The 21,706-nt window shown below is 35.7% G+C and overlaps 1 protein-coding gene across 1 annotated transcript; it reads left to right on the top strand.

Moving 5' to 3' along the window:
• Positions 1–269: 269 nt before the first annotated feature.
• Positions 270–21,393, top strand: LOC108084654 (uncharacterized). Its single transcript, XM_017180972.3, has 4 exons — positions 270–1,305; positions 18,210–19,668; positions 19,745–19,936; positions 20,007–21,393. The coding sequence occupies exons 1-4, from the start codon at positions 1,225–1,227 to the stop codon at positions 20,210–20,212; spliced, it is 1,938 nt and encodes a 645-aa protein (XP_017036461.1). The 5' UTR covers positions 270–1,224; the 3' UTR covers positions 20,213–21,393.
• Positions 21,394–21,706: the final 313 nt, after the last annotated feature.

The following is a 21,706-nucleotide window of genomic DNA, read 5'->3' as shown; positions in this document are numbered from 1 at the left end:
CCTGTTGATTTCTTACATTTTCCATTGTGTGCCACCTGGCACAGCGGGTAAACAAATGCAGTCCTTTCAAAGCTCAGAAAATATTAACCCAAATAAGGGACCTTTAAAAGTTGGGCAAATAAAAAAGTCAGCGGAAACAGACAAGCGCAAAACACAGCATGACGCTGGGCTCAATCACTTTTCGCCCCACTGTGCGGCGGCAAGGCAGCGGCAGCGGCGGCAAAGCAGCGACGGGACAGGCCGTCGGCAGAGCAGTCAGTATCGATTGAACAGCCGCGCGTAGCTCATCGGAGCGAAGAACCGAGGAAGAGAAGCGAAGAGAGCGAGCGAGCGAGACGGACAGGGCGATAGAGAAGGAGACAGGAAAGGGAGCAGACAGAGACGGAGACGGAGACAGTGAGCGCCTGCCGCCCCCTCTTTTGTAATAAATAGCGCTGTGCGCGGCGACCTTGCTACCAAACGGCAAGAGTCCGCTGAGAGCGAAGCTCAAAAGAAGAAAAAACAACCACCCACACCCCCTCTTGAACAAAAGGGAGAACAACTGTAGTGAACGTGAAAAAGAACAAGTCCAAAAACAGCTGGAAATAAAAACTAATAAAACGCGCTGCTGGCCAAAACAAAGGGCCGAAAGAGAAAATCGTAAAACAAAACAACAAAAAATATAAATCAAATAACTCCAGCAAGTGCCTTAAAACAAAAACACAGAAAAATACGAGAAACCCACCAAACTCGCAACAAATCAAACGGAACGTGATAAAATATTATTGAAACATAAGAAACATTGATCAAAAGCAATTTTTTTCCAATTTTTTTTTAAATGTGCTGCAAGTAAACCCCCAATTAGAACTCACATCGAAGACACAAAACAAATAAAACAGCAATAAAGGAATAAAAACGTAAATCTATAAAAACAAAATAGAAATAAAAACAAAAATCGAAAGAGCCACAACGTAAAAAATATCCATAAATCTATATATACTACTACTACACACCTCATATATATACAATCTATATGTATATATAGAGAAAGAGCTCGAGAAAACAGCGAAAACCAAAGGCAGCTAGACAAAAGCAGAAAAGCAGCAGCAGCAGCAAGCCAGCAGTCAGTTAGTCCAGGAAAAGCAGAAGACGCGGCAGAAGGAGGACGAAGAGAAGAAGGAGAACACAACAACAAAGAGCAGCAGCAGCGGCGGCGGAGGAGGAGGAGGAGCAATAACAGAGGAAATGGCCAGCAAACAACCCAGAAAAGTGGCACCCGATGGCGGATGGGGCTGGGTGGCCTGCTTTGGCGTTAGTTTGGTTAACGTAAGTCCAGTAGATACATATAACCCCTAAATATGCTACACATTCCATTCCGGGCATTTGCATTTCGATTAATTAGCTAACCCACCGGTGGGTTGACCTCTTGAACCCCATACCCAAAGCCCAGTGCCGTACCTCACTTGCAGGGTTTTCACTTAGGATAGGTTAGTTCCCGGCACGCTTTAGTAGTTGGCCAACACGATAAGATTCAAATATGAAATATGACGATATTCAATACGCATTTTCACATGTTAACACGCCCCGCCCCGCCCCGCCTGTCCGATTTATGGCTATAATATCTGTAATATCTGGCTTATTGCTGGGGCGGCTCATTACCGGGCCAACTTAATCAATAATAAATCCCTTAATGGACGACACAAGGGCCGCCGTCCCATCAAAATGAAACGATAAATATATATTGAAATTGTTGTTGTATCTGCTAAAATATTTAATGGACCGCGAGACTTAAGCCTCATTAAAAGGCCATTTGGTGAATTTAACAAAATCATAATCAAAATCTAAGCGTTTAACAAATGTGAATTTATATTTTTAAATGTGAAAACATTATCATTACTTTATATCCTTTTGGCCAAGTTATGCTTAATATAGTACATATAGGTATATAGGCAGAAAACTCACATCAAACCATAAACAATTATCAAATTGGAAAGAATGAGCGAAGCCTGGCTTCTACCTGAGCACTTGTATCTTGTATCTTGTATCTGCATCTGTATCTGACGCGTATTCTGGCTGCACCCCCGCCGATTGCTACACCCTTCTGGATGCAGACGGAGAGACAGGCATGCAGGCAGCAGGGTAAGAAACAGCTGCTCCAAACAGGAGACCCCGATCAAGGCCAAGGTTTGGGTTCTCCTCCGATCGGATCTCCTATATAGAGGCTGTCACGCACCCGCCGCGTGATCTCAACAAATGCGTCTCAACAGTGTTTTTTTTGTTTTTTGTTTTCTGTTCTGTTTTTGTTTTGGTTTTATTCAGTTTTTGTAGTTGGTTTTCTGTTTCGGTATATATGCCTACATACATTGGTTTTACTTAGTTTTTTATTTTGCTGTTCATGTCCCCCTTTTTTTTTTGTTACTGTTGCAAACAAGGTGAGGCAAAATAAAAAAGGCCCAAAATCAGTTGTCAGAGTATTATATATATTTTTAAGAATAGGCTTTTTGGAACAAAACACTTACCGTATTCGCACATCATCAAAATAGTATGATATCATAATTATTTAAATGTCCTTTTGGGATTTTTTTCTATTCCATCAACACTGTTGGATGAACAAAAGAATTTATAATTCATAAAATTAAGTTTATAAAATATAAAAGGATATTATAAGTACATGTAATATTTTTAATAAAAAAAAAATTCGATTCCTCCTTCGATTCAAAATCTACTATAGCTTCAGTTCCGATTTTAACATGGAAAAATATTTTATAAATTTTATAGATAAAATCCATGACTCAGTGTGAATGTCACAAATTCAGATTGTGGCAATTATGTAATAGCCTTTAAATTACCATACCTTTCCACATCTTTCCATATCAGCAATGACCAACCAGGGGACTGACTTACTCTCGGTAAATGAGTCGCAACGATATGCAATTAGACATGCTAATTTGTGTGAAGCCAAGCAGAATATCTCGAAAATTGACAGCACTCTGATGATGGTTCCAGGCTCTGCCTGACAATGGTAATGCGTACAATAAAATGTGGGCATTATTCTAGAAGCTTATATCATCTGGGCAACAATTACAGCTAAAAAGAATGGGGCAACTGGGTGGATATAGTCATGATGATGATGATGATGATGATGATGATGATGTGAATGAATTGTGACATGGATATTTGAGGGCAGCTCGAAAAGTTGGGATTGGATATTCCTATTGAGATTTTAGATAAACATTTATGCGGGTTTTGTGTTACTGGTAAAAAAATATAATATTTATTTATTTAACCTAATCATTTACAAATGTTTTTCTTTAATCCTTTGTCAAATTTCCAAACCAAAATATTCAAAATAAATAAGGTAATTAATTAGAAAACAAAATATCTACAAGTTATACTGATATGTATCTTTTAAATGCCATCCATTAAGTCAAACTGAGCTCCTCCTTCGATCCATCATAGTCCTCTTCCCTGGGATATTTATCGGTCTACCCACCCAAAACCCCACCTCTTGGAAATAAGAACAAAACACTAGACTGAATGCCACCTTCCCCCCACCAATAATGCGCCGTTTGCAAAACAAATCGAGTGTGTGTGCCTCTATTATATATATTTTAAACACATATACAAACAAGAAATGACAAAAAGCTAACTTTGGCTAGCCGAAGTTTGTATACTCTTGTAGTTTGCAATTGGAGCATCTATCCATTTTGGTCGAATGAAAAAAAAGGAAACTGTTCACCTTTTCTTCAAGTTTTTCTTTTTTTATAGTTTAAAGTAGTATTTGGCATTCAATAAAAGTTTCTCATTTAAATAGGTGTAATGTTAAAATGTTAATGTTAATAACGAGATCCTTAAGCTTGAAAATATGATTTTTGTACTCACATTAGTCTATGTCCCTCCTCTGGTTGATTAATCTCCTTGATTTTTCTCTGATCTCAAACTCTCTCCGGTGATATCTGCTCGTTTTCTCAATCGGTCTCTCAAATAGCAAATAAACCCGAACAGACAGGGTATACTGATAAGTAGCACAATAAGTAGCAGATCTTTTAGGAGAGAGTAACCACAAACCCACACAACCACCCAACCACACAGCCCCTGCTACATCTACCCCTCTTACCACTCAGAAGATGCTAAAACTAGTTGGGAATTATAGTATCAAGCGAGTGTATTTTTAAAATTATTTATTTATTTATTATTTTTTTTATTTATTTAAAAATTGTCTTATAAATATAGTAATCCGAAAAGGGGGATTTCCAGGGGAAGCCGCAAATCGCTATGTCTCCAATTTTCAAGTAATTCAATAAATGAACTCAATTTCCAGAGACACAAAACAATCAACATCCTCATTATCAAACGATTAATGCCGTCCTGGAATCAGGAACAGGGCCGTGCAAATATATCCCATGGAAACAAGATAGATAAGATATTGATGGTGACCCACAACCATCACCACCACTCGCTTGGTCACACGCCCAACTTGTTGGAGACTTGGAAATCTCAAGTACTTTGGTACCTTGCCCGAAAATTTAAGGCACTCGTAAAATTTAATTGATCCACAATAGAATACAAGGTGCGAGGCGAAAACAAAATCTATCATCATAATCATCATCGTGGAGGAATATTGGGGTTAGATGGCAACTGCCTGATAGGCCAATCACTCGATTATGAGTGTGTATTGCTCAGTTAGTTAGTTACTCTAGCTGCCTTTTTTTTTAGGTTAAGTTCGAACGACAACTAACGACTAATCTTGTTTGTTTTCGTTCCGCCGGACTGGCACTATCTTCGACCAACACAACACCCAACCGACCGACACGTTTAATCGCTTTTAAATCATTTACGAGGCAAATTAGCACTTGAACCTTATACAACACGAAAGCCCAATAACGAAAACTGCTGCACCATAAACAATAAATCGCTGAAGCTGGTAAAGAAATAGCAAACAAACAGCATGAGTCTCAGGTCTTTTTTATATACTACATAGAAGAGGGAGCGCGCTGCCCTGTTGCCAGGTTGCCTGAAGAATATTGTTTTTCTTTTCCAATGCAATCTTTTACCGGAAACACTCATACTCTTGTGGTAAATATATACTATAATTTAGCAAGCAAAGATTGGGATTTGCAAAAAAAATAAAATTGGCATTATCCAGGCGAAAATAATAAAAATTAGCAGCTTGAATATTAAATAAAATATTAATAAATTTAAAAATAAATACAGAAAAAATTGTAATAAAAAAATTTTAGAAAATATTTTAGACAGATTAGACTTAGACTAGAGCAAAAAAAAAACACAAAAAAAATTGAAAAAAAAGGAATAAGTGAATTAAATAAGCAACTGCAAGAATTATATGAATTTTAATATTTATACAATATTAAAATTATAATTAAATATATGCCAATTGAAAATTAAGTTTAAAATGAAATAAAATTAAATATATGCTAAAAAAGCTTCATATAATTTATTTTGAATTTTAAATACAAAAATTTTAATTTCTATTAAACATCTAAATATTTATATATTTTTATATTTCACATTTGTATATTCATTATTTTTAAAGAGCTAAAGACATTTCCTCCTTTGATATATATTCCTTTTATATAAATAATTTGTTTATGTCGCAAAACAAAAATTGGTCTAATCCCTGGGCATTGTTTAAAAGACCTTATCAAAAAGCAAAGCAAAAAGAACAGTGTCGTCGTCTGACTGTCTGGAGGGCCCCAGGCCAAGATAAAGACACAAACCTGCTGCTGCTGTGCTGCTTCTGCTATATAGTCAAATATATCGGGGCAAAACCAATTGAAAATTCGACTAGAAAAATAAATAAATTAAAAACTCGCGGCTTGGCCCATTAGCAAAAGCACGTGATGACCGGATAGCAAAAAACAGACCAACGAGAGCAGATAAAACTATGGAGATATATGCACAGACATCAAATGTATATAAAGCGAAATTGGATTCGCTTCGAGGTTATCGACTTATTTCTATGTATAAACATTGGGTTTTAAGCTCATCGGAATAATGGCTGCATTTAGCCGGAACAAAGTGGATGATGTCCAACGGATCTCTAGTTTTAGGATTTTTAATTACATTTTTTAAAAAATTATTAGAGTATTTGGAAAGGGGGAGTTATATTCAGGAGGGTTATCAGTTAAAATATATATTTATATAATATATTTAAACTGTTTGCATTGCAGTTAGATAAAAGTTAGGAGAGTTAAGGTTTACGTTGTGCTTGTGATAGTTAAAACAAATAAAATAATATAATTATATAAATATATATATATATTTAAATAAATAAAATGATAAAAAACTCGTAGGTATTTCTATGAGTTTCTATATAGTTACAGACCATGATGACTAATGGTAATAATAATGATAATATTTTTTTAAAACAATTAAAAACCACAAGTCAAAAATGTCTTTAGCCCAAATCGCTAGGTGTTTGTGGACTTTGGACCCACAGACTTTTATAAAACACGACCAATCTGTCGTTGCTACTTGGGTCTGTTTTCCCCATCTGTTTTTATTTATTTTTTTTCTGCTTTTCTATTTGCCGATTTCTTTTCTCTGTTTACCTATAAATTATATATATATATGTATAAATATCTATATATAAGTAAGGTGTCTCTGTGTACTCAGTGTCAGCGCAATAATGAAAACCAAGTTAATGTTGTGGGTGCCACTTTTGTAGCTGCTCTAGTGGGGTGTCTCTTTTTTTTTGGGTATATTATCTATTCCAGCAAGATACATTTTATGTTTAATAATTTCTTTATCTTATAAAAATTGTAATTGTAATTGTAATTTTTGTTATATTTATTGAAAACCTTTTTAAACAACATTTCAGGTTTTTAATTATATGAACTTGTAAACAAAGTCAATTATAGAAAGGTATTTTGTAACAGAATTTAATTTGAAAACGTAGTTGACAAATTAGTACATTAAGTTTTAGATTAGACCTGTTGATAACATGATTAGACATTTTGATATTTGCTTGTTATCAATTATTATTTAATTATACAATTTGCTTATGGAACCCCACTCTATAGGGTATTTTTTAGCTGTTCCTTGGGTTATTTCAAGCTCAACCAATTTGCTAAGCACACAAAAAAGAGCAAAAAACAAGTAAATAAATAAAATATACAAAGTGGAGTTGTCGTCATAGATTTTCTATTTCTGTTTCTTTTTCCGTTATCATTATCAGGTGCGATTAACACTTGCCTTTCTCAGGGGCTCAAGATGTTTTGGCAACCGTAAACCCCCTTCTTTTGGCAATTAGGCTTGAAAATTTTTAGCACATTGACTTAATTGATAATTCATTTAGGATGAGAGCATGTAAGGTAGACGTGAGAGCTTCGAATTCTGATCCCGAGTTCGAGTTCCCCCCCGATCTGTACATATATGTATAAATTTTGGGTGTAATCACCCCTGGTTTAGTTTAGCATTCGACCAACGCATGCTCAATCACTACGTCATAAAAGTATCCGGCATGCTTCACTCAAGTCGGCAATCTATATCTGGAAACACACACACACACACACATATATATATATATATATATATAGTATATGTACATATATAAAAAATATATATAAGCTAGTTGTGAAGTGGCATTAGTGTCGTCGCACTTCGAAAGCCAATTAGAACATTTCCGAATTGTGTTTCAGATAAGTTAGCGAAACGTCGTCTCGCCTCTCAAATCAGAAAGGCTTTGGAATTCTGACAGTTGGGAAATTGTCCCCTTTAAGCGACGGAGAAGGTCGTTCATAATGAATTGATTGTCGTATCAGGATATGCACACAAATATTTGTTTAAATTTATTATGGCTTTGGCAAGGACTGTTAATAGAGTCTTAATTTAGTCATATTTCAATTCTGGATAGTTCCTTAAAAATACCTTGTAATTTCTTTAAATCAATCAAGTATTTTTTATTAAATTTAATTATTAATTTCACACACTTCCTGACTTTATTTTTCCTTTTTTCATTGCCAATGTTAAATACGTATACAAATTCAAAAATTACACAAAATTCTTTCTTTATTTTCAGTTCATTTATACTTTACTTCCCCTATCATTCTTCCCCCTCAATACAAATGCCTTTTCTTGTTAATTGTGACGTTGTTTTCTTTGCGTTTGTTTCTGTTTTCGCAAATGAGAGCTAATTTCTTTGACAAATTCCGAGTACCAGGCGCGAGAAAAACAATAAATAGAATTAAAATAGAGCACACTCAGCAAGTAACACATATATACTATAAACATATATATATATATATTATATCAAACAAGATGTGAATGCCATAAACTGAGCAAACACACTTCACTTCACTTTAAGCTGCACAATGAGCATTCGCAAGTGAATGCTAATACCAAACGATCCAAACAAAGATCGATATAACTCTGGGATCTGAACCTAAATGTTGTTAATTAAATTTTAACAACTGCTAAAAGCGAGCAATCAGAGGGGAATCGGCGGTGTTCCCTATATCTTCAACTATATCAAAGTCCGACACGAGATCCAGAGATGTCGATCGCAATCTCGGGGTGATGGTGCTAATATTCTACCCACGCGCCAGACACTTTTTCCCTGGCCATAAACTAAGTGGCGATTTAGCCGATTTATTGACCGAGTTGGCAACAAACAACAGTCTGCAGATCAGAGGATATATATTATACTTATACTATATATACAGATGTTTTGATGAGCAGGAAGATTATTTGTTAAAAAAGTTAACCAAGTTAAGGCAAATAAATGATTTTGAAGATAGAACTTTCTTAAATATATAAAATTTATTATAAGAAAAAGATTTAGTATGATTGAATCCATAAATTTAATTAAATATATTAAACTCTAATGCTTAAAATATGATTTAAAATATAATTACCCCGTTTTATTTTTTATTTATAGTATATAAATTAAATTATATTCAAGAAAATAAAGTCAAATCTACTTTTTTGTTAATTTATTTATACATTTCTATTGTATAAATTTAACATTGAAGTGTGAATCTAATTTTGGATATTCGCAAATTACGAGAGAGAGAGGCCAATTTCCCTTTCGATCGATTTATCTGTCGATCGATCGATTGCTCTCTGAAATTAATACCCTGAAAAAAAAAACAATAAACGTTTTCGCCGCAAGGAATTTACAATTGACAAAACAAAACTTTCTTCTCTTACCAATTTTTTGCCTTGGCCCCAGCGTCACGTGATCAAGAAAAAAAAAAAATACAAAATAAAAAGACAAAAAGCAGTCAAAATAAAAAAAGTAGAGCCAACCGAATTGAACAAAGGCCCCCAAGAGCAAGGCGAGTCGTAACAGCCTTAACAACGGGTCGCTAGCTTGGTCCCCAATCAATGTCAACGTTAAAAAAAAAACACTGCACACATTTGATGCCTCAGCAGCCCCTTAACCCCTTGTTGCCCCTGCGGCCTGGAATCAGGTTTGGCGACAACAAAGGCCAGCAGCTGATGCTGATCACGTGACTCTGTGTTGCAAGTTGCAGCAGCAGCAGCAACTTCCTCGAAAAAAGCAAAACTCGTTTTCAACTTACAGCAAACAGCTGCTCTGGTAACTGTATCTGTATCTGTATCTGTATCTGTATCTGTGTATCTGTAACTGTATCTGTGTATCTGTAACTGTATCCGTATCTGTGTATCTGCATCTGTTGCTGGTCAGTCAAATCACATGATTGCGATCATGTGCAAGCCACCAAAGCATCATCATCACCACAATTCGGTTCCAGCAACCCCAACATTATGGATGCCGCCTTCCCATCCGCTCCGCTTTATCGCTTTGTATCCCATTAACAGTGAAGACTCCTTGCAGGCAACAACTTTGGAAAGAAATCTCCTTAAAAAAAAGGGGATTTTGAATAAGTGGAAAAAAATGTTAAGAGTGTCTTGCAGATTTTTCTTATCGATTGTCTTTCAAAAATTAAAAAAAAAAAATTATTTTCACTGAAGTTTTTTTAAATCTCCCAGGAAATCTCTTCAGAAATTTCGGAAACCTCCTGTAATATTTCTTAAAGGTTTAAAAATCTCTTTAAAGACGCATCTCAATCTTGGTAACCGTGTATATTGAAATTGTATTTTTTTCCCTGTCCTCAGACTTTAAATATTTAAATTTAAATAATATTAATTTTAACTTCAATTATTTTAAATCTCCCAGGAAATCTCCATTGAAATCTCTTGAAAAATCTCTTTTTAAAATCTGTTCAAATCTGATACTTGGTTGGGCATGATCTAAAAAGAAAACCAAAACTAGATCGCGTTACTATGTATTATTTTATTTATCTTCTGCCCAAAATTAAAAATACCGTTTAAATCCTATAAAATCTCTAGAGATCTCGCAAGAAAACTCTTCTGTTTAAAAACCTGCAGTTGATTTTTAAACGAAAGAAAAGATAGTATTTACCTTAGTTATGTCGATGATATTAAGCACCAACTTCACTCATATTTAATCTTAATTATTAAGTAATTTTTAACGAAACTCCACTGTACTTGAGTTCGGTTCGGATTGGTTTGGCTTCGGTTCAGTTCAATTGAATTTCGAGTTCAGCTTTGTGACGGCTTTTTGTTTTATGGCAATGTCGGGGAGTCAAGTTTTTGTTATTGTTTCGCTTTCAGTTTGTTTCGTTTTTCGTTTTTCGTTTTTCTTTTTTGATTTGTATTTATTTGTTTCAATTTGTTGTTGTTTTAATTGAAATGTTTGGCAGGCTCAGAGTTGAGTTCGGTTCGATTCGGTGGCAGTGAAATGTACTTCACAGTTAATTGCTTCAATTGCCGCGAGTGCCCGGCAACAGCAACAATTCAATTTCAATTCGAACAATTCGCCGGCTGCCTCTGCTTAATTACAGCAAATTAATAACAACAAGAATATAAACCATTAGCTCAGAAAGTTGAAGGCACTCTCTTAAAATGTACAAGTAAAAAAATGTTAAATTATGTAAATTGATTTTGAAACAAGTAAAAGGTGTGAGTAAAATGTATTGAACTGGTTACTTTTTTACTTGAATATATATATATATATATATATATATATATATATATTTTTTTTTTTTAAAAAAGAAAATAACTACAAATTTAAACCAATTTCAACTTAAAATCCACCTAAATTATACCACTTAGAAAAAACCATTAAACCATTAGCTCAGAAAGTTGAAGGCACTCTCTTAAAATGTACAAGTAAAAAAAAGTTAATTATGTAAATTGATTTTGAAACAAGTAAAAGGGGTGAGTAAAATGTATTGAACTGGTTACTTTTTTACTTGAATATATATATATATATATATTTTTTTTTTTTTAAGATAGAAAATAGCTACAAATTTAAACCAATTTCAACTTAAAATCCACCTAAATTATACCACTTAGAAAATGTGAAATCAATCAAAGAAATAATGACACGCTTCGCAGAGAATATTCAATTATACAAAATTGTGTACAAATTGTTTGTGGCATTTACTAATGCCGAAAATAAATTCATTACAACTATGAAATCATTACCAATTACGGCAATTTAACAATTTCTCTGCCCGATTAGCAAAGCAGTAATTGTACATATAAATGGGCTACTAACTTCTGAGGGCAATTACCCAACAAGAACAGAACAGAACAGACCCGGAAATAAGCCCTAAGCTTAACGATCCACTTCTTATCAGGCTGAAAACAATGGACAAGAAGATATAATTTTTAAATTTATAAAAGCGTTTAAAGGACAGAGGAGAGCACGGAGGGAGCCCAGGAATATGATGAAATATCAAGTTGAAAGGCGGAGCACAGCTCGAGCATAAAGAATGCCAGGCAAAACTTAATGGGAAATCGATAGAGAACAAAATATGGGCTTGATTTACGATGGCGGTCAAGAGTGTCTCTCGGTGGTGGTGGTGGAAGGTGGTGTTTCCCGTCACCACCAAGTGGACAAGTGACGTCCGTCTGGCGTCATCGTCCATCCATGAGGGCGGCAAATGATGGCACAATATGGGTTATATCCATGCAGAAAGACTGTAGAGACGTCATGAACTTTGGACTTTGAAAACTGATAACACGCCAAAAGTGAATTTGAAAAAAAAAGAAATAACAAAAATAACAACAAATAAAAACACGCGCCACCAAGTGTCTGCCAAATGCCCCGTTCCAATATCTCTCCCCCTGGGAAGATACGAGACAATGGAAACTTTTGTATCCCCAGATCCGGGAGACAACTCAACTTTTGAGCTCTTAAGACTCTTTCAAAATCATAGATACTAGGGGACTTACAATTTTTCCATTTACAATTTATTCGAGAGAAGAAATATGTTTAATTTAAATGATTATAAACCATGAATTTGGTCATCAGTAAAATAATTTTTATCACTCAACAAAAGCTTATATATTTGAACCGCTTTATCATACTCATATATATAATATTTATAAAAACAAGTTTAAATTGAATATACAACGAAATCTTACAACCAAATAAAAAAAAAAATCAAGACTCGAATAACTGGAAATTCCCCAAAGTTTGAGTTAAAATCTTTAACGTTTGGCTCATATCCACGGAAACCAAATGACAGTCAAAATGTAAGAATATTCTACAATTAAAAACTTAAGAAAAATAAGAAGCCATTCCCAGAACCAAACCATGAAATATTGTGCAAGGTCTAGGAATGAAATATATTTACGAAACAATGTTTATTGGAAGAGAAAAACTTGGACATATATCTGACTATAAATCACCGGCAAACTAACAGCTTTTGTTGAAAAAAAAGAGCAGAGAGCTGATATTTCCAATCCATAAACCCTTCAAACTAATTGTACGATGACAACGTGTTCGCCTCGTGAAAGGGTGAGACAGCGGTTTGTTGTTAACTACACTTGTAAAAAAAATTTAGCCAAAATTAGCACATACACATACTATAACAAACAGGTATTCGCTACTGTATAATCCTAAGACTGTCCCTTCATTCAGGTGTTGTTAGAACCAGTTGGGAATTATATGGGAAATTGTTTTGCCTTGATTGTTTTAAGGCAAATTCACTATAGTTTTTATGATAAATTTACTACCAAAACAAACTATTTGGGCTTAATTAAAAAAAAAACATTAACTAAATTAAGTAAATCTCTTTAAATTTTTTAGAAATATAGAAAAATTAAGCCTGAAAAAAAGTATTTATGGTGGCTTGCCTTTATTTTAATGTGCATGGCCTTGGTAACTTCTTCTTAATTCTAGAAAAATATTCTTTGTTATTTTTCTTAAATATAGAATATATATAGAAATATTTTTTCAAGTGTAATATTGCCCATAAACGAGTATATAGAAACAGCACCGACCGACCGACCGACATGGTATATATACAATATAAACAGACTTTCGTTAGCGAACACTCGAGTGTCACGTTAATTTCACGCGTCCGTCCCCCGAAACCACTTGTAAATTAGATTCGAAAATATTGCACGAGAAATGTTTAAAAATAAGTTAGCAGCTAATTGTGCAAATAAGTTGGTAAGATGTGATCCCAATACCAAATTTAAAACCAATTCTAAGCCTGGTTGCTATCTGCTGATGTTTGTTTGCCTTTTGCTGTTTTTCGCTAAAAACTGTTGGACAAGCAAACATGCCTGTATATATTGTATATATATTATATGGATTACATATATAATATACATATAATGCCATTTGCAGTGTGTTATAATAAACACAATTGATACACAGTCGGAATTATTTACGCATTACAATGACCTCTCCCTCCTCCGCCTCGCCTCCTCCAGCTGCTAACGAAAAATCAAATTGTGAAAATGTGGAAATTGTGAAAATGTGCAAATTGAAAAGGAAAACAACAGCGGCTGGCATTAGTTTTCCTTGATTGATATTTCCGAATTCTATGGAGGGAGAATAGCCACTAGAATTTGTGGTTTTTAAACGCCGGTAGCAAGTATATTTAGGATAAATATTAATTTTATTTAAAGTTAATAAACAAAGCTAATAAAATTAAAAAATAAAAATCAAACACTTATTGAAATTATGGTCTTATAAAAGGTGTATATAGATTTTACCTGATTTTAAAATCAGTTTTGCACAAGGCCCATAAAATACAATATTGAAGTTAGAATGGAATAACAATTGTCCTCTCTCTGTCCTCTCTTCTCTGAAATACGTTTCGATTTTGCTCAAGATCGATATTCAAAGGGGCTAAAAACTTGGCTTATATCTTTGGGTCAATCAGCGATAATAACCTGGTCGCTGTCACAAAATCAAAGTGTGGCAATTTAAACTCAGTTATAGAGCCAATTATTGACTGCCTCGACAAATATCGACAACGACAACGACGACGACTCCAACCCCAAAGAGCAGATTGAACTATTTTAGCAATATATACTTTTGGGCCACTTAGTGAGCGCGTGTTTTTCCTTGCCTTTTCCTCCTTCAATTATGAGTTCTGATAATTCAATTATCAGGTAATTAAGGCTTTGAATGAAGCGCCCCATAAAAGTGTATAGTATATATGGGCATACCAGTTGGAGAATTCGAAAATCAATAAGCGCCAAAAGCCCAATCAATAATCACAAACAAATAAAACACTTTAAGAAGCCCATCATCAATCGTGTAGACATTATGCTTGTAGAACGAATGTTAAGCAATTTCAATGAAACACTCAATAAACAGAAAGGAAAATATCAATATAAGACAATGAATATATAAGTACTCTGTAAATAAAAAAAATATTACAAGATCTAAATATAATAACAAGCAACTCTTGGGCATGCTTTAAATTGTTGCCTATTCATTTTCCCTTGAGTGTGTCTCGATAATATATATCTGAATTGATTTATAGAGCCCTTTTTCTTATCGGCAATCAAATATTAATTCCATCACAGCATTTTAGCTTCTGAAAATGAACAGAAACTGCTGATAGGAGATCTAATCAAGAACTAGAAAATTAGGAAATACCAATATACCTTTCTTTATAAAAGATTCCAGATTATTATTCTGTATTTAGTGTTTTTTAGCATTTAATTAAGAATTTTAAGGTAATTTCTGTAAAAGCATCAAAGGCCACACTGATCCGACATTCGTAGGGCGCCATGAAAGCGTAAATAAAAATCGGTTAGTTGACCTTTTTAGCCGGCTGATTTCTAATACCAAATCACCATTATCCACTCCACGAATACAAATTGCCCGCTCGGATTTCGAGTCATGACAGCTGATATTTATGAATGTAGGTGGTGCAAGGCCCCGTACAAAAGAAATGGGGGGGAAAAATAAAATAACCATCAATCAAACTGATCAACATGAATGAAGGGAAGGAGAGTGCCTATAGTCAGTCGGTTAGTCAGTCAGTCAGTCAGTTTTTTTTAAGCCCCTGGCTAGATGATAAGACCTGACGTAGTTGAGATGATGGCCAGCAACGGCATTACACAACCGATAAGGCTCTGGTCTTCCATCTGAAGTGCTTCGACAGGGGGATGGATGGATCATGAAGGGTGTTTCGTCGAGTTCCCTCCGATAACCGATAAGGTTATCCATATATGTGGTGACGACGCCCTGTTTTCCCGAATAGTATAGTATTCCTTCTCCCGGAGAATTCAGAGTGTTCCTAAAATTTTATTATTTTTTTTTTTATGTCGCTGATAATGGTTGCTCTCTCTCTCTCTGTCTCGCTGGGTTTTCTGCCTCCATAGCCGATAAATCACGCGGCCTCTGAACGGCAGATTAGCCCCGGACAAATTGGCCCATATAAAAATAAAATATACAAAATTGAATAAAAGTAATACAATGTCTGCACAACAAGTGTATAATTTATGGAGAACCGAGCGAGCGATCAGTAATCGAGGCTCGATTGAGTTATGGCAGATCGCAAGAGGGAATTAGCTAATTCTAAGCAACAATGACAGAAAATATCGATATATTAAAAGCGATATTTGTGCCTTTAATCGATATATCAAAGAAAATATCTATCAAACAAATATATTCCGTGGAATAAAAAATTAATCGATTAAATCGACATTTTCATTCATTTTTTCTACATTTTTTAATTTAAATCAAAGCTTATTATTATTATTATTTTTTAAATGTTTATAACTCTGATGGTAGTACAACCCCTCTCTTTGATTTCCGTCAGTGACCTAAACATATTTGAAGTTATTCAAGCCAAAGAGGGAAATCTAAGCCTGGGTCACTGATTTAAATATTAATCACTATCGATAAACATTTTGCTTTGAAGTTTATGGCCTATTGTTTAGTATTTTATTTAATGATTATTTATATTAAATCTTCCTAAGAGTTGAGAACATAGACCCTCTCTGGTTTTGCCCTCTACGTAAATAAGTTAAAATATCATTTACACACAAGACAAAACAAGATAAGATGGACACATGACATAGATTAACTTTTATAAAAATCCCAAAATATTATTCCTGTATTATAATATTTGTTATTATTAATCATCTTCTTTTATAATTTCACTTTGTGATGATAACATGGAACATCTCTCTTGTTTTGGCTTGCAGGTAAATTTGTTTAAATACAATTTGCACACAATACAAAACAAGGTGAGATGGTAACTTAGATTGATACACTTTGATTCACTTATTCAATTTGATTAAATCATTTAATTCGTTAAAAATCATTCACGGAGCAATCTTTTCTTTGAAGATAAGGTAACCCTTTTTGTTGATAGATTTTGTGATGCCTCTCTGTGATCGTTACTTTCTGTTTAAATTTTTAAAAATATAACTTAAACAGAAAGTCCCGACAAGGTGCGGGCCACTGATTCATTGGGCACATATAGTTTGTTTTAAATTATTTTCTGTAGTTTTAAGCACTTTTGGTGATTGCATTTTGACGATTCCCTTAGTTTGGCTTACTGTCTAGATCTTTTAAGATATGACGTAAACAGCAAGCCAAAATAAAACAAGGGTCAATAATCAGTTGATTTTCTTTGATTCCATTAATCAATATTTAAATTATCACTTAATGTCACTGTTTAAACACATCTTTTTTTAGGATTATTATTATTAACATATTTTTTAAGGATTTAACATATTACTTAATTTAATTTGATTAAATTATCACTTTTAATTCGTTGCTTTAATTTAATTCTATTTTTTATTTGTCTTTTATTTTTAATTTCACTTTGGGATGATAAGTTTGATCAATTCCTTATTGAGAATTCCCGGTAAATGTCTTAAAATAGCCTTTACCAAAAAGACTCAATAATGTGAGATGATCACTGACTTTGATTATTAATTTTTACATTCATTTTGATTCACTTTAAATCATTAATCATTGCATGTTAACAATTTCAGTACTTTGGCCAACTGTCTATATCTTTTAAAAAATAATATAGACAGGAAACCAAAAGCAAGGCAAAGGTCACAAATTTCAAAATAAAACTTTTTCTTTATTATTATTATTATTAAATTTCTTCTTTTAAAATTTCCCTTTGTGATGATAACGTGGACCCTTTTCCTTATTTTGACCTATGTGCATATTTATTTATTTTTAATATCATTTACATGAAAGACAAAAAAAGGTTGAGCGGTCATTTACTTTGATTCACTTTTATAATATTATTTGTTTATTTATTTGTATTATTATTTAATTATCTTTTTTTTTAATTTTACTGATAACAAAGACTAACTTTCGTTATTATGACTTCTTGGTAAATGTTAAAAAAAAAAGAAATGATATCTTACTTTAATTCACTTTGGTTTAAATCATTAAAATCTCTAAAAATCACAATATTTTACATTAGTTTATGTATTATTAAGTATCTTTTATGATTTCACTGTGACAATTTCCTTACTTTGGAAAACTGTCTACATCTATTGAAATATGATGTAGACAGAGCGCCAAAGTAAGCCAAAGGTCAATTGATGTACTTTGATTTGAATATTAAATATATAAATTATCGCAAAATTGCTATCTTAATTAATTAAATAAATTGTTATTGATTAAATAATTAAATGATTGCTTACTATATTTTAGAGTGTATTATTATATTTTTCTATAATATTACTTTATGATAATCAAGCAAAGCAGCAATCTTGGCCTAATAAATTTTCACTCTGTAGCGAACGGGAGCACTCTCTCCCATTCAAATTGAGAGCAAATACACGAGAAGAGAAAGAGAACCTTTTCCGCTCTTTCCTTTACTTTTGAAAGCGAAAACGGTTGCTTATGCTTCTGGTATTCGATTATTTTATTTTTTTTTAAGATTTAACTAATCACAATCCCTCCTCTTGGTCCCTTTTTGCAGCTCGCTACCCGATCCATTGAGCCATCTTTTGGCCTGCTCTTTGGTGACACACTCAAGGATCTCAATGTGGGCACAACGGGCGCGGCGGTGATCATCAGTGCGCTGGACGTCTGCATGAACTTCTCTGGCCTGTTTGTGGGTCCCCTGCTAAAGGAGTTCTCCTACCGCAAAGTAGCCATTGCCGGCTCCCTGCTATGCGGTCTGGGGCTGGCCCTGACGTCGCCGGCGACCAGCATGGCCCACATTCTGAGCACATATTCGGTGATCAATGGCATTGGCGTGGGCCTGTCCACCTCGGCGGCCTTCGTGGCCCTGAATCATTACTTCAAGCACAAGCGCGGCCAGGCGGTGGGCCTATCGATGGCCGGAACAGCCATGGGAATGCTGATTATGCCGCAGCTAGTGAGGATCCTGCTGGAGGCATACGACTTCCGCGGGGCGGTGCTGCTGCTGGCGGGTGTGGCCCTCAATGCCACGGTTGGATCGGTGCTGCTGCAGCCGGTGAAGTGGCACATGAAGGAGGAGTTTGACGACGAGGAGCTGATGTGCATCTCGGCCCTGCCCACCCCGCAGCCCCAGCTGACGGTGGGCGGAGCAGGTGGCGGAGCAACTGCGACCGGAGCGCCCGAGTTCAAGGTGATCAAAGAGGATGGCAACGAGGAGGATGCCCTGCCTGAGATGAACACACTGCTGTTCCATAAACATCATCCGCACCAGATGCGCAAAAACTATTCCGAAATGGCCATGAACACAATGAACGGCTCTCGGTTGGGTCTGCCCAAGAGGCCGACATTCCCCCGCATTATGTCCCTGGCCGGGGTGCAGTCCGCTGCCCACGGATCAGGCGGAGAATCGGGCGGCTATCCGTCGCAGGCGGAGATTAATGCCACGCAGCTGCGCTGCCGCAAGGCCTCGGTCACCTCGAACCTCTCCTACATGGACTTCACCGGCTCGATCCTCCAGGTGCATCTCAACACCGGTGACGATGAATTCGAGCAGAACGATCGCGAACTGCGACGCGTGGGCACCGCCACGGGCAGCATTGTCCTCGGCGGCCATCGTGATAGCTTCATCAAAATGAAGCCCACGGAGCTGGACAAGCAGGCGGAGGCGGCTGCCGTCATTGATGAGGAGGCACGAAAGAAGGCCAAGAAGCCGGGCTTCTGGCGTCGCTTTGCCGACTTGCTGGACATTGATATGCTCAAGGATAAGATGTTCCTCAATCTGCTATTCGGTCTATCCATTTTCTATGTGGCCGAGATGAATTTCAAGATGGTCACGCCGTTCTTTTTTGCCAATCTGGGTTACCAGAAGGCGGATGTGGCCTTTTGTTTGTCCATCACCGCCATTACGGACATTGCAGCCCGTATAGTTTTGCCGCCGATCTTTGATCGCACCACGATTAAGAAGCGCACCATCTTCCTGGTGTCCATTATCTTTGTGGCTTTGACGCGATCAAGTGAGTAGAGGAATTGGGATTTTGATGTTTTGTATGTTAACTTGTTTTGCTTTTCTTTTTTTTTTTTTTTATCAAGTTATGGCCGAGCAAACAGACTGGACTCAGTTGATGATTTGGCTTTCCATCTGCGGCTTCTTCCGCGGCTCCGCCTTGAGCAACTTCACCCTGACCGTGTCCGAGTACTGCTCGCTGGAGAAGCTGCCCTCGGCCTTTGGCTGGCATCTGGTGGGCAAGGCCCTGTTTGTGATCTCCTTTGGACCGCTCATAGGTAAGGCAGTAATAATAGGTAGTTCCAATTTTTTCTCCTCACATCTCCTTTCTCCTCCTCCTCCTTACAGGTCTCATCCGCGACGTGACCGACAGCTATCCCATCTGCATACACACCCAGAGCGTCTGCATATTGCTGTGCGCCTTGGCCTGGGGCATTGAGTACCTGGTTGAGTACATTCATTCGAGACGCCGCACTGCTGATGCTGCCCAGCTGCCCACACAGGATGCCACAGCCACGACGACGACGGCGACAACGCAGGATGTGAAGCTGTAAGGCCAGGACAGGACACAAGAAGATGGACTACTTACTAGACAGAGAGATCTACTTTAAGGAGGACACAACTTTAATTATACCTAGAGGGACGCAAACAGCTTGTGAAACTCTAAAAACACAACCCCAACATATGTATTAAAACCCAATTTTAGTTAAATCTTAACAGTGCTCTATCTTTTTTTTTTTTTTTTTTTTCTAAATGTTTAGTCTTAGGTTTAGGGTCTTGGAGAGACACCACCATCAGACAGAGACACACTCCATATACCACACACGTAACCATAGATGTGAGCCGGATTTGTCAAGAGATTTAGCCACAAAATAATGCATTAATCTAAGTTCACAATTTTATCTTAACAAAATTCTACCTTTGCTTTGAAATAATAATGTTCCCCATGTTGGTTTTTATATTAGTGAACTTGTATGTGATAGTTCAAAGATAGTTTATAATTTAGATTTAGGCAATTATCGACTATACTTGTGGAACTACTGATGATATGAGGGGGAAAACTACTGTTGGAAATCGATTGATCGGCTTTAAAATGTACCTTAAGAGCGATGTTTAAGCAACGACAAACACAGACGAGAATAACAAGAAACAAACTAAACTAAACATAAACATATAAATATTATATATATCATATTATATGTACTTTATACAAGACCCCATACATATATATATACATCAGGGAAATCAATAGATAATCAATCATTAACATTGATTTTTATTTTTTCACTTGTAATTATTACACGTGCCCTGATATATATACTTGTGTAGCAGGGACCAGTTGTAGCTGTGTACCAATTTTATACAACTATATTGTAGGAGACGATGTATAGAGCTGCCCAAGTGCGTTAATTGAACTGAATAAATATATATATATTCAAAGGATTGAGAGAGCGATGAGCGTATATCGAAGGGGATGAGCTCCTTTAGGCCTCCTTTAGGCAAACAGAGCTAGGACTTATCCTTAGCCAATCATATGCCACAACATATATATTTATATATATATATTTACAATTCGAGGGTTCCATGTCCTGATCCTTTGGAGGATAGCACTACAGAAGGCCTTAAACATAGACGTCTGTGTAAAAAACAAAACTAAACTGTAATCTGTAAGATAATTTAGCCTAAAACGCAACTAAACCCAACCGATAAGCAATAAAAGCAAACGAAAAACCAAGCTAACTTTGCGTAGCACACTTTTGGGCCTGAGTAGCAGAGGAGTCGATTGCCAGCCAGCATAAGGACAATGATCGAGGTAACGCCATTCGGATATACATATATACCATATACACAAACCATTATTATATATTTAACTTTAAAGTCATATTTTGGGTAGATTTTTGTGCGAGACGAGAGGTTTTGATACAAGCAGACTTTGGGAAATGCGTATTGCCCCGATATTGTAGTCCTATTAAATGATATATGTACGAATCTATTATGTATATTGAACGTAGAGAATAAAGTGATGAGATCTAAAGGGGTAGTGTAAA

Source organism: Drosophila kikkawai, chromosome X (assembly GCF_030179895.1).
Source record: "Drosophila kikkawai strain 14028-0561.14 chromosome X, DkikHiC1v2, whole genome shotgun sequence".
Classification (NCBI taxonomy): Eukaryota; Metazoa; Arthropoda; class Insecta; order Diptera; family Drosophilidae; genus Drosophila; species Drosophila kikkawai.
This window is presented reverse-complemented; position numbering and strand designations above follow the sequence as displayed.